Genomic DNA, 14,252 nt, shown 5'->3' with positions numbered 1-14,252 from the left:
TTGTAGAGCTCTAGTGACACTCACATTCCCTGTGCCTCAGTGTCCTTCTCTCAATTATGCAAAGAGAGAAGGTAAGTCCTGATCTTTGACAGGACTTTCAGTTTGGGGAATCTGGTGAGGAGTTGATACTGTCTGAGGGTCCTGATTTCTGCTACAGTAAGGACAGCTCTGGGGTATCTGGGTGAATCAAATATTTTGGAAGTGTTTCTGTTTAATAGCTGAGCTAACAGGTAGGAAGCTAATCATGAAAAATAAATTTGAACCCGGAAGTCTCGGAGGAAAGGGATAATAATGATAACAAATGAAGAGTGAGAAGAAATATCGGGATACCAAAACGGAATGCAAATGAATCCATGAATAAGAATTAAGGGCTGATTCTATGAGGCATCTATGAGTTGGCCAAGTAGGAAGGTCGTAAGGGAACTCAATGCACAGGTCATTTTGAATGTAAAGATAAGCCAAGTGTCCTGGAGAACAAGATAAAAGGACCTTGACTTCCTCAGTGATCAGGAGATGAAAGGAGGGAGAAGGAAAAGAAGGAAGTGAGTGAGGAAAGAGGAGAAGGAGGGAAAAGGAAGGAGAAGCAGGAAGCGGGAAGCAAGGTGTCCACATGTTTGAACCAGGATTGGAAGGAGAGTGGGAGGAAACAGAGAAGAAAATACCACTGGAAAAGACTAGACTTGAGGGATTAATCAGGGACTCTTGGATTGAGACATCTCAAAGTAAACCCTCTAGACAAGTTGGATGACAATTATTAATTTGGATAATGTGTAATTTAAAACCTAGGACTCTGCAAGCCAGTGGGAGGGTTGTCTGCAGTATTCTAAGTAACTAGAGCATATGACACCAGTGGAGGTGACTCACCACTAAATATAGGCCAAGGTGCAGTTACCAGGGTACAGAAGGAATGAAGGCTGAACTAGGAACATGGAACATGGGTAGCTTGAGCCTGGATGCTGCCTCAAGCCTATAATAAAAATCAGTGCAGATATCCACATTCTCTACTGCTGCTTTTTCTAAGCTAAGAAGTTGATTACCCAAGGGCTTCCAAATTGGGTGGCTGGAACAGAGGTGAGGGACTCAGCAAAGGGCAAGGCCCTACTACCCCAGTTTACCCCAGAACCAGGGAAATCTAAGGCATCGGTCTGTGACATTTGCATGACTCTAGAGGGCTCTTCGTGGGACTGGAATTCCCTACCAGCACCTTTCAGTCAACATGTCCTCCTCCCTTTTGTGCAGATGGGGAAAACCAACATGCAGGACAGCAAACCTCCTGGGACTTCAAGCTATGAAATTGTAATCTAGGCTCCCAGATGGAATTCTCCCCATGGAAACTGAGCTACAACCATACCTACTGGCAGTTGCTCCAGACCTAGACTTGCTCTGCCCAGAACTTACCTGGAGATTGCAAATCACAAGATCCCAACACGTAAGCAAAGAAGCAAACACTTTGTTGCTGGGCATAGCTCATGCCTAGATAAGCAAATGGATACATGCCCTTTCTGAAATTGCTCCCTTCCTGATGAATGACAAGGAATGTCCTTTGACACAGTGCTTCCCACCCTTCTTCACATCGCAGCACATGGAGAAAATATTTTTGTGGCCCAATGGGGTAAACAGTCAAGATTGCTCATGGCTGGAGGCTGTGTATGACCAGAGGTGATGACTCTTCCCAGCAACCCCATATGTGAAGGATCCACATTTTGCACACCTGTAATCTGCCATGACACACCACTTAGGAGCCTCTTCTCACACTCAATATATGGGAGGAGCCCTGGTCCATGACTTCCCCAATTCCACACAGCACCTTGGGCAGATGAGCCCCTCACTTGAGTACATGGCTTGGCGTGTACTGCATTTCAGTCTCTGTTTGTCCCTTTGCCTGGGAAACTTTGTTCAGGGTACACCTGGCTGGACCAGCCCAACCCTATATAACTGTGTGGCATGGGAAGCCATCAGAGTTGTAGCTCTCAGCTGTGCAGACACAGTCTCCCAATAGAGTGTTGGAAAATGCTCTTTCTGTAGGAACTAGACTGCTAGGGCATTTTTCTTCAGGCTCCACTTCAGAAACCTCATAATATATTTTTTCTGGCCAAGTTTTCCTTCTATATCACTCTGTGATTGTTAATTTTATGTGTTAACTTGATTGGACCATGGGATGCCCAGATATCTGGTTAAACATTATTCAGGCTGTAAGTGTGAGGGAAGAGGTAAACATTTGAATTGGTAGACTGAGTAAAGCAGATTAATATTCCCCTCCAGTGTAGGTGGGCATCACCAAATCCACTGAAAACCTGAATAGAACAAAAAGGCAGAGTAAGGGAAAATCCATTCTCTCTCTCTGCCTGTCTGAAATGGGACATCAGTCTTCTCCTGCCTTAGGACTTGCACATGGACTGGAATGCCCATGATCAGCTCTCCTGGTTCTCAGGCCTTTGGACTCAGACCGGAACTATACCATCACCTCTCCAGCTTGCTGACTACAGATCTTGGAATTTTTCAATCTCCATAACCACATGAGTCAATTCCTTTATAGCTATTTCCTGTTAGATCTGTTTCTCTGCAGAACCAGGCTAATAGACACTCCAAACAGCCTCATCAAGAAGCAGCCAGGGCTTCCTGGTGGCGCAGTGGTTAAGAGTCCACCTGCCGATGCAGAGGACACGGGTTCGTGCCCCAGTCCGGGAAGATCCCACATGCCACGGAGCGGCTAGGCCCATGAGCCATGGTTGCTGAGCCTGCGTGTCTGCAGCCTGTGCTCTGCAACGGGAGAAGCCACAACAGCGAGAGGCCCGCGTACGGCAAAAAAAAAAAAGTAGAAGCCATATCCAGTAACCTCATTCTCTAAAAGGAATTGCTAAGCTATATTTCTGGCACTTTAGGGGAACCCAACCATCAAAACAATAGACCTTGAAGGAAGCAGTCATTCTCTAGAGGGAACTTCGTAGATGACAGTATAGATGATGAAATTGGATTCACCTCAGTTCCTAAGGCTCATCCCAGAAAGTCGTGGAGTTCAAGCTGATGTTAATGACCCTCCCTCTTTCCCTGACAACACTAAGGAGGAATCACCTATGGCTGAGCAGAACATTGAAGTAAGCATTTGAAAAATTGTTTCCCTTAAGTGTTAGCAAACATAACCAGCTAAATCCTAAAACCCCATGAAAAATCCCAGGCTGGATAGCAGAAATAAACTGCATTTAGGCAGAATGAAGTTGTTAGTCCCCATTAATGGGTCCATAGAACCACCTAGCCCTGACTCTCATTAGCACTGTGTTGGGGGTTGCAAGGCCTCCAAAGAGTAAGATGAGCATGATGTCTGCCCTGGTCTAACTACAGTACAAATACTACAGTTAAATTCTGAACTACATGCTACAGAGAGTGGCATGAGCTAGCACAGTCAGAAAAAATCTTATGGAGGAAGTGCTGCTGAAGCTGGACCTCAAAGGATGGATGGAATTTGGAAGAGAATGAAGAAGACAGAAGGCATCCAAGTGAGGAAGGCATGAAAGAAAGAAAAGGACTGGATCTGTGTCATGTATTTGGGATACCTCCCTGATATACCATGCATGTTCACAGTCTCTTGCCTGTGTGTGGCGCAGTGCTCAGCTGGAACGTATGCCCCCATCCCCTGTCCATTTACACATCCTTCAAGACCCAGCTCAAATGTCACCTCATCTATGAAGCTTTCCTGGGTATCACTAGTCAAATTAACTATGGTTCTTTTTGCACTCCTTCCCCCACCCCTTTGGTCTTTCTGTCATTAAAACTCATTTCATTCTACCTTACAGTATAGATTATTATTTGTTTCCCTCTATGTTGCCCATTACTTAAAGGCAAGGCCCGTGACTTCATGATCATGAAGAGGTAATAGCTTTATTCATCTCTGCATCTACCGCCAGCCAGCATGGTGTCTTGTACCTTGCTTGTGAGCTATAAATGCTGTTGAATAGAATCGAAAGTGACCAGCCAGCTTGCAAAGAAGATACATATTGGAAATACTGATGGATAGGAGCCAATAAGCACAGTGGAATCGAATCATGGCAAGCATTACATATCAAGAGGCAGACATCAGAGGCTATTCCTAGTATAAGGACACTTTGGAGGGAGAAGATTTTCAGAGTTAGACAGACCAGCTAAGACATCAAGTGATGCAATGAACCAGGTGTGAAGAGGTGAAAGGCAGTCACCCTAGGGAAGGGTATGAAGGAGGAAATAAAAAAATGTGGTCCTAAAGGATGAAGAAGTTCCAAAGTCACACTAACAGGCTGTTTTTTCTAAAATAAAAGTACTCTTTTATGTGAGTTGAGGGATTGCTCCTGAATATCTTCATTCTGTAACTGCTGTCCCTGCCTTTCTCTGGTGTGCTCACTCAGTCACATTCTTAGTATACTAACACCCCAGTGGAAAGGTGGGGTGGGAGAGAAAGGAAAGAAAGAAAGAAAGAAAGAAAGAAAGAAAGAAAGAAAGAAAGAAAGAAAGAAAGAAAGAAAGAAAGAAAGAAAGAAAGAAAGAAAGAGAAAGAAAGAAAGAAAGAAAGAAAGAAAGAAAGAAAGAAGAAAGAAAGAAAGAAGGAAGAAAGAAAGAAAGAAAGAAAGAAAGAAAGAAAGAAAGAAAGAAAGAAAAGAAGGAAGGAAGGAAGGAAGAGAGAGAGAAAGGAAGGAAGGAGAAAGAAAGGGAGAGAGAGAAAGAAAGGGGAAAGAAAGGAAGGAAGGAAGGAAGGAAGGAAGGAAGGAAGAGGGAGAAAGGAAAGAAGAAAGGAAAGAACCAGAGATAAGTGTTCCTTAGGTCTTCCAGGAGAACTAACCTGGGATGGAACCAGTGCACAGAAATTCTTCAAGTGGGCTTTGGGACTCAGGACCACCGTGTTTGATTCTTTCCTGTGAGTCTTCTGATTTATGAAGACGTAAGCTACTTACCCCATTCCCAAGGGCTCAGTTCTCAGATAATCCTTTTGTAAAATGACTGTGATCTTATTTTCCCCTTCACATATTTCCATACAACCTAAATTATGAACAACAGGTCTATAAAATCAAAGTATTCTTTCAATGGAGAGGATCTTGTATCAGACAAAGATGTGCTAGTTTAAAAATGTGCATTGAAATTGAAATCTCAGGGGCAGGGCCCTCTAGTGGAAAACAGAGGTAAGACAGGACACTCCCTCGCAAGTCAGCGTGGGCTTTACCAGGGAACTGAGTTAATGCCTCTCAGAAAAAGAAAGTGAAGCTGATTTAAAATGAGAGTTTTTTAAAGCTATAGAACATTATGAACTGCACAGCCCACAAGAGAAGAGCTGGACTGGGCCACCTGTGGAAAGTGGTGCATAGGAAGGAGCCTGGCTGGTCCAGGCTATGTAAACAGAGAGCACTTCTCATGGTTACTCCTGGAGAAAAGAAATGACCGGGCTATATTTTCTTCAAGATCCATTACTTTCCTTCTATTTGAATTTTCTCTGAATTTCACTTGATTTGTAAAATTTTCTCGCATGTAATTAGTGACAATACCTATTGGCTGTAAAATGAAGCTTAAGGACACAATAGGAAAAAGTGTAATGAGTGGTCACAAATGTGGGCTCTGATGCTAGAGTACCTGGGTCTGAATCCTAGTTTCTTAGATATGTGACCTTGGGCAAGTTATTTTAACCTCTCTGTGCCTCAGTTTGCCCATTTGTAAAATAGGGATAATACTGGCTCCTACCTTGTAGGGTTGGTGTGGGGATTAAATGAGGTGTTCCGTGCCTGCACACAGTAAAACCCTGGATCATTATATTAGCTGTTCTTATAGGCCTGAAACCATCATAAGATGTTAAACCAAAATTATGAAATAAGGTTCTTGCAACACAAATGTATCTGATATTGTGCTAGATTAACATGGTATATCAAACTTTTAACTCTCAATCCTCAACTCAATACCTGCTCCTATTATTTCACTTATTACACTACATCTTAATTACCTGATAGCATACCTGTCTCCTCAACTAGTGAGAGCACAGGGGCTATGTCTGAATAATAGTATTGGAAATAAAAAGCTATTTGAGGGCAGGGAGCCTGTAATAGTTAATTGAGGGCTTATTTGTACACCAACTGCTACACTAGATGCTGTAAAATAGAAATTAACTCTTCTAGTTTACATTAAGGCTGAGGGAGTAAATAACTTAGCAAAGCCAGTAAGCTTAGGAAGACAGGATTTGAACTCAGGACTTCTTGTCATCAAGGGCTAAGTACTTGCAGTCTACCATGCTGCCTCCCTTTACCTGCTGTGGATTCCCAACACCTGGCACTTTGCTTCAAGTATATCACACACCTGGCACCTTGCTTGACACATAATAGGTGGCCCACAAATATTTGTTGAATGAATATGTACATATAATAATATTTTAAAGACAATAACTGCAGCTCCAAGTCAACATGTTCATATATTAATTCCATTGTTCTCTGGATAACCACCCAGCTTTCCTTTTGGAAACAGCCATTAAAGAAGTTTGGATAGAAGCCCTCTCTGCATTTTGGACAGAGCTAGTTTCCTAGCAAACAAGGAATCCAGGTCTTAAGCATTTCTGATGAGTTGTTACAAAATGAGAAAAACACAGTGTAAATTTCCACTATTTACACCACAAGAAAAACAGGAATAGAAGAGGTAAGAACTGGGGAGTTGTGCTATACTAGTTCATGGTTAAGAAACAGCTACGCAAAAAAAGAAGAAAAGAAAAAAAAAAAGAAAAGAAACAGCTACGCACCTTGAGATTTTAAGGATCCTCCATCCAAGTGTGAGGAGCCCTTGATGGTTTTTCATATTAAAGTGTTAATACATTTTGACAAAGGCCCATTAGTAAAAGTCCTGAAGTTCTGATTTGAGGAAGCTAAGTAATGACTAGTACATTCTTTAGAGGCTTGTAGACTTTGAGAAACTTATTTAGAGGATGCAGAAGAGAACTATCCTCTCTTCGGATGATAATTATTATCATCACTCTTGCTGGCTGATTGCCCAGGCAGTTCTGAATAGCCCTACACAAGCCTCTGGGTTTAGCTGCATCAACTCTGGGACCTGAAAGTGGCCATATCTTTGCAAGTGGGAAATAGAGATTTTTTTCTTATGAGGTTTTATCATAGGCAGATAATTACATAAATTATCTGTCAGGGAATTTTTTAAAATACACATAATCTCAATCACTAATTTATAATCTATATTTCCAACTGTTTATGGGTCATTTCTGCATGGATGTCAGAAGTCATCTTAAATTCAGTGTGCCCAAAATTGAACTCACAAGTCTTTCCTTGACCTCCCCAACTTGCTTTCTGTCTGTTTCCACTGTGCTAGTTAATGGCCCACCAAATCATAATAGCTGACACTTACTGAGTGCTTACTATGTACAATTCCCATCCTGATGTTTTATATGTATTCACTCATTTAAAGCCCATAAGAAACATTAAAACTTATCTACCCCCAAAATAGTTGCAATCATCCTCCATTTTACAAGTTAAGAAACTGAGTCACAGAAAGGCTAAGTAACTCAGACAAACAAATATTAAAACCAGGAATCAATTCCTAGTCTTCCAACTCCAGGGGCTGTGTCCTGAACTGCTATTCTTCACTGCTTGACCAGTCAGCTGCCACCCAAAGCAAAAAAATCTTTTATCCTCGAGTCTTCTTTCTTTCTTCCCATCACCTCACCTCCCCACTACATCTAATCAGCTATTAGGTCCTGTCAATTCCAACTCCTCATCTGTCATACAGAGTGAAGTAAGTCAGAAGGAGAAAAACAAATACCATACGTTAACACATATATATGGAATCTAAGAAAAAAGAATGTCATGAAGAGCCTAGGGGTAGGATGGGAATAAAGACACAGACCTACTAGAGAATGGACTTGAGGACATAGGGAGGGGGAAGGGTAAGCTGTGACGAAGTGAAAGAGTGGCATGGACATATATACACTACCAAAGGTAAAATAGATAGCTAGTGGGAAGAAGCCGCATAGCACAGGGAGATCAGCTAGGTGGTTTGTGACCACCTAGACGGTGGGATAGGGAGGGTGGGAGGGAGGGAGACGCAAGAGGGAAGAGATATGGGAACATATGTATATGTATAACTGATTCACTTTGTTGTAAAGCAGAAACTAACACACCATTGTAAAGCAATTATACTCCAATAAAGATGTTAAATAAATTAATTAATTAATTAAAAAAAAATTCCAACTCCTCTATTTGGCCCCTCTCAACCATGTCTCCTCAATCTGTCTAATTCTCAAACACACCCTCCCTCTCTATCCCAGTCTCTCAGTTCATTCCTTTATTCTTTATAACCTGGGCTGCTATCACACAAAGAGCAATCTTTCTAAAACATGGAAGTTATCACTTCATTTTCCTGTGGGACCAGACTCCTTAGCAATCTAACCTATCAGATTTTCCAGGCCCCTCACCTGCCTATTCCCTAGGATCCAGCCACATAGAATATCGTGGGTCCATAAACTCACCAAATCCTTTCCCACTCCCATGCCTTTGCCCATGCTGCGTCCCCCACCTGAAATGCCTTTCTCTCCATTCCATCTCTGGCTCTTTCATATTTCAAGGATCAGACCAAGTATCCCCTCTTTGTGTAGCCTTCCAAAACCTCCCACTCAAAGCTAAATATATAGTTCCTTATTTACACTCCTGCAGCATTTAGTACATAAGTGCATAATAGTAGCATTTATCACATTCTTTTATAATTATATAGCTGTGGCATTTTTTTAACTGTCTCCCCAACTGGTCAATAAGTTGTTTTGGCTCAGAAGACTTTCTCCTCTTCTTTGTGTCCACGGTACCTAATAAACCTTGGATCCTCAAAAACTTGGATTAATTAATACAAGCATGAAGATTATGCTTACTAGTAGCAAATGCTGCTAAACCTATTTCAGAAGCCAGGTGCCGTGTTTGTAACAGGGTATTTTATCCTTTCTACGTGTTACCTTTTATTTCATGTATTTGTAAATTTCCATTAATAAAGTATTGTCCGCACCTTGTAAGTGCCTAAGAGATGAGACTACAAGCTCCATTTCAGCAAGTAAACACACGAATATTTGATGATGCATCTATTCTGTTTGTGTCTTACTTGGCTTTTTCAGGAAAAGAAGAGATAAAATAAGTAGCTGATACATCAAAAACTATCAACAATATGATAAAGGCTCTGTGCAGCTGAGAACTCAGACCCTGAATAGACACAAAGTTACCATGGATTGAGGTAGTCAGACAGAGAATGGGGAAAAGGAAGTCTGCTGTGAGAGAGATGACCAGGATCCTGAGAGAAGGTGGAAAACCTAGAGATAAGGAGGACCAGGACCAGAAACAAGAAACCAGAGCACAGCAGATGCGTATGTCTAGAGGTAGAGCAGGGAGTTCTGCCTTGATCATCCTAGAAACAGAGAAACTGGGCACTTAAATCATATGTTTTGGGGTCCCTCTCCCTCTAGTATGAGTTTTGTCTTATTCACCTTTTCAGTAAGAGCACTCATCACAGAAGCCAATGCCTTAGGAGAGCTTAATAAATATTTGTTGATTCACCTTGTTATAAAGCAGAAGCTAGCACACCATTGTAGAGCAATTATACTCCAATAAAGAATAAAGATGTTAATAAATAAATAAATAAATAATTTGTTGAACTGAACTCGGATTGGGACCCAGACATCAAGAGTAGAATAGAAGTCCTGGAAACCACTTTGAGTCTGTTTCTAGGGAATTTGAGAGTAAGATTGTATAGGTCACCCACAGTGCCACTTGGAGAAAAGGGATAAAAGGACTAGGTTTTTCAATGACGAGACTAGGGTGTGGTTCCCTCAGAACTACGGGTGCAGGGCCTCAGGATGTTTTGTAAAACTTTGAAGAAATGACTTGCTAAGAGGTGGTATGTGAGACAGCAAACAGTATCTTCTAGATCTGAAACCACTTCCTTTACTCTCTACTTACTAAAGAAGCTTCAGATCCTCTGCTCTGAGCAACTCTTTGCAAACACGCTTGGGCTCCCAGCTCCCACAGTTACATCTCTTCATCCGTTTTTTGTTGGGCTGAAATGGAACCACTACCCAGAACAATTTCAGTGCCACCTGTGTAGCAACTTTATAAACAGATACAGATAATCTTGAGAAGATTTTTTTAAATTTTTGGTGGTGTTTTTCTAGTGCCCTCTGAGGTTCTGGCACATTTCATTTAATTTAATCTACACGTTAGCCTTAGGACTCTCCCTCTGTCTGAAATGCTTTACCACCCACTCCGTACCTTCACTACCTCTAATACACACTTCACTTAGTTAATGCCCAGTTATCCCTCAGGGCTCAGCTCAAATGTCCCTTCCTGAGGGAAGTCTTCCTGTTCTTCAATCCATGTCTGATGCCCATTTTTACTCTCATTATACTAGATCTCTTTCCACCACAGCAGTTTTCAAATTTTGTCCTTAAATATTTCTCCTTGTGATTATCTGATCAATGTCTCTGTTTCCCCACTAGACTGTGAGCTCCATCAGGGCACAGATCACACCTGATTTTGCTCATCATTTGTAACCACAATGTCTGATCCTGTGCAAGTTACAGAGGAAGTCCTCAATGTATAATATTTTGATTAACTAGTGAAGATGCAAAAGTTTGTACAGCTTTTAACTGTCTTACCTTACCTGGAATGAGTAATTCTTTGGCACATGTCTCAATGACAAAGCTATTTATTCCAAAGTATATTCCCTTAATAAGTTTCCAACCTTCAGATGGAAATGCAATAGAAAAATACTGGCTTTACTTCCTGTGTATAAAACATAATTAGGAATTAGAAAACACAGAAAAGAGTTAACATTAACAATGTGGGCCTAAGACTGCTATCCTTTGAAAGGTGTGCTTACAAGGTTGGCCCTTGGCTGGTGTCTCGGAACTTGGATTTGGGGAGAGTTCTACCATTCCCTGATAAAAGGGAGTCACTGAACTGCTTATACAAACAATTTGCTTTGTGCTAAACATCTGCTTTCCTTCTGGGATTCTGAAATTTTATACATGCTAGGTAGATAGCGCCTGCATGACTACTGATACAAACCCTGGAATCCTAGGCTCAGACAAACTTCTCTAGTAGAAAATATTTCACACATGTTGTCATCACATGTCACTAGAGGAATTAAGCATATCCTATGTGACTCCACTGGCAGAAGCCTCTTGGAAGCTTGTACCTTGGTTTCTCCTGGACACCACTCTATATACCATCTCTTTTTACTGATTTTGCTTTTTATCTATTCACTGTAATAACTCACAGCCATGCGTATAACTATATGCTGAATCCTATAAGTCCTCGTAGTGAACCATTGAACGTGGAAGTGGTCTTGAAAATCCCTGACATACCTCTTTGAATGTTTTTATAATCCATCCAACTTCTCTTCTTCCATCCAGCAGTAGCTACAGCAGTCAAGGCACTATCTTCTCTTACCTGGACAACAGCACTTTACCTCCTGAAGTCATACTTGCCGTGGTCCAATTCATTCTCTACACCACAGCCAGAGTGATCTTTTCAAAACACAAACAATGCCATCTTGTGGCAGGAAGAACAAATGGATTGCTCTGGTATATAGCTTTACACTTATAATAGTTCATAAGTTGAAAGGTTATAACTGGAAGAACTTCTTTAACCAGAGATAAAATGGAAAATATACTCAGTTATCTAATTCCCCAAGAGGCACCAAGCCTAGATGGTCTTATGAGCTAACTCCACCACCTTCAATGAAAGGATAATTTCTATGTAATTTTAACTGTTCCAAAGTGTAAAAACTAGTGGAAATTTTCAAAATTCATTGAGCACTATTAATATAGCACTGATTCCAAACTAGATGAGGACGATTCCCAAAAAAGAAAAATATAGACCAGGGATCAGCAAACTACTTCCTGTGGACAAATCCAGTCTGCCAAGTGTTTTTATATAGCTTGTGGGTTAAGAATAGTTTTTACAATTTTTAAAAGTTGGAAAAACTCAAAAGAAGAATAATATTTGGTGACATGCAAAAATTATATGAAATTCAAATTTCAGTGTTAATAAATAAATTTTTTCTGGAACCCCCCCCAATACTCATTCATTTACATATTGACTGGGGCTGCTTTCATGCTACAACAGCGAAGTTGAATAGTTGCAGTGGAGACTGTACAGCCCCCAAAGTCTAAAAGTATTCACTATCTTGACCTTTATGGAAAAAATTTGTCAATTCCTGATATTGATCAGTCTCACTTATTAATATAATTGTTAAAAATGTTAATTCAAATTTTAGTAAATTGAACCAAGCAAGGAATGAAAAGGAAAAAAGTGCAATCAAGTAGGGGCTCTCTCCAGAATGCAGAAATTAGTTATCTTTAAGAAATCTTTAAAAAAAATTTTTTATTGAAGTATAGTGGATTTACAATGGTGTGCCAATCTCTGCTGTACAGCAAAGTGACTCAGTTATACTCATATAGACATTTTTTTATATTCTTTTCCATTATGGTTTATCATAAGATATTGAACATAGTTCCCTGTGCTATATATTAGAACCTTGTTGTTTATCCATCCTAAATGTAACGGTTTTCATCTACCAACCCCAAACTCCCAGTCCATCTCTCTCCCTCCCCACTCCCCCTTGGCAACCACAAGTCTGTTCTCTATGGCTATGAGTCTGTTTCTGTTTTGTAGATAGGTTCATTTGTGCCATATTTTAGATTCCACATATGAGTGATATCATATGGTGTTTGTCTTTCTCTTTCTGACTTACTTCACTTAGTATAATAAGCTCTAGATGCATCCATGTTCCTGTAAATGGCATTATTTTGTTCTTTTTTATGGCTGAGTAGTATTCCATTGTATATATGTACCACATCTTCTTTATCCATTCATCTGTCAATGGACATTTAGGTTGTCTCCATGTTTTGGCTATTGTGAATAGTGCTGCTATGAACATAGGGGTGCATGTATCTTTTTGAATTATAGCTTTATCCAGGTATATGCCCAGGAGTGGGATTGCTAGATCATATGATAATTCTATTTTTAGTTTTCTGAGGAACCTCCATAATGTTTTCCATAGTGGCTGTACCAACTTACATTCCCACCAACAGTGTAGGTGGGTTCCCTTTTCTCCACACTTTCTCTAGCATTTGTTATTTGTAGACTTTTTAATGATAGTCATTCTGACTGGTGTGAGGTGGTACCTCATTGTGGTTTTGATTTGCATTTCTTTAATATTTAGTGATGTTGAGCATCTTTTCATGTGCCTACTGGCCATCTGCGTGTCTTCTTTGGAGAAATGTCTATTAAGGTCTTCTGTCCATTTTTTGATTGGACTGTTTGTTTTTTTGTTGTTGAGTTGTATGAGCTGTTTGTGTATTTTGGAGATTATGCCCTTGTCTATCGCATCATTTGCAAATATTTTCTCCCATCCATTCCGTAGGTTGTCTTTTGTTTGGTTTTTTGTTTGTTTTTATGGTCTGCTGTGCAAAAGCTTGTAAGTTTGGTTAGGTCCCATTTGTTTATTTTTGCTTTTATTTCTATTGCCTTGGGAGACTGGCCTAAGAAAACATTGGTACAGTTTACATCAGAGAATGTTTTGTCTATGCTTTTTTCTAGGAGTTTTATGGTGTTATGTCTTATGTTTAAGTCTTTAAGCCATTTGAGTTTATTTTTGTGCATGGTGTGAGGGTGTGTTCTAACTTCATTGATTTACATGAAACTGTCCAACTTTCCCAGCACCACTTGCTGAAGAGACTGTCTTTTCCCCATTTTATATTCTTGCCTCCTTTGTTGAAGATTAATTGACTGTAGGTGTGTGGGTTTATTTCTGGGCTCTCTGTTCTGTTCCATTGATCCATATGCCTGTTTTTGTACCAATACTACACTGTTTTGATTACTGTAGCTTTGCAGTATTGTCTGAAGTCTGGGAGAGTTATGCCTCTTGCTTTGTTTTTTTCCCCTCAGGATTGCTCTGGTAATTCTGGGTCTTTTATGGTTCCATATAAATTTTTGGATTATCTGTTCTAGTTCTGTGAAAAAATGTCATAGGTAATTTGATAGGAATCACGTTAAATCTGTAGATTGCTTTGGGTAGTATTGCCATTTTAACAATATTAATTCTTCCAATCCAAGAGCATGGGATATCTTTCCATTTCTTTGAATCCTATTTTACTTCCTTAATTAATGTTTTATAGTACTTAGCATATAAATATTTCATCTCCTTGGTCAGGTTTACTCCAGGTATTTTTCTTTCTTTGGTGCAATTTAAAAAAGTGTCTTTTT

General features: G+C 40.2%; 1 protein-coding gene across 7 annotated transcripts in view; it reads left to right on the top strand.

Moving 5' to 3' along the window:
* The window catches only part of CD84 (CD84 molecule), a 49,863-nt gene that overhangs the window by 32,659 nt on the left and 2,952 nt on the right, over window positions 1-14,252 (top strand). For 2 of the 7 annotated variants that reach the window (XM_027095146.1, XM_027095144.1), the window contains one exon: window positions 1,240-2,706. In XM_027095146.1, coding sequence (XP_026950947.1) covers window positions 1,240-1,305 — 66 coding nt within the window. In that variant the 3' untranslated portion in view covers window positions 1,306-2,706. Of the gene's footprint in view, window positions 1-1,239; window positions 2,707-6,450; window positions 6,674-14,252 lie in introns of those variants that run through there. The other 5 variants (XR_003430415.1, XR_003430417.1, XR_003430414.1 and 2 more) reach the window with 5 other exon arrangements.

Source organism: Aethalodelphis obliquidens, unplaced genomic scaffold, assembly GCF_003676395.1.
Source record: "Aethalodelphis obliquidens isolate GAN/ISIS:26980383/991018 unplaced genomic scaffold, ASM367639v1 scaffold90, whole genome shotgun sequence".
Classification (NCBI taxonomy): domain Eukaryota; kingdom Metazoa; phylum Chordata; class Mammalia; order Artiodactyla; family Delphinidae; genus Aethalodelphis; species Aethalodelphis obliquidens.
This window is presented reverse-complemented; position numbering and strand designations above follow the sequence as displayed.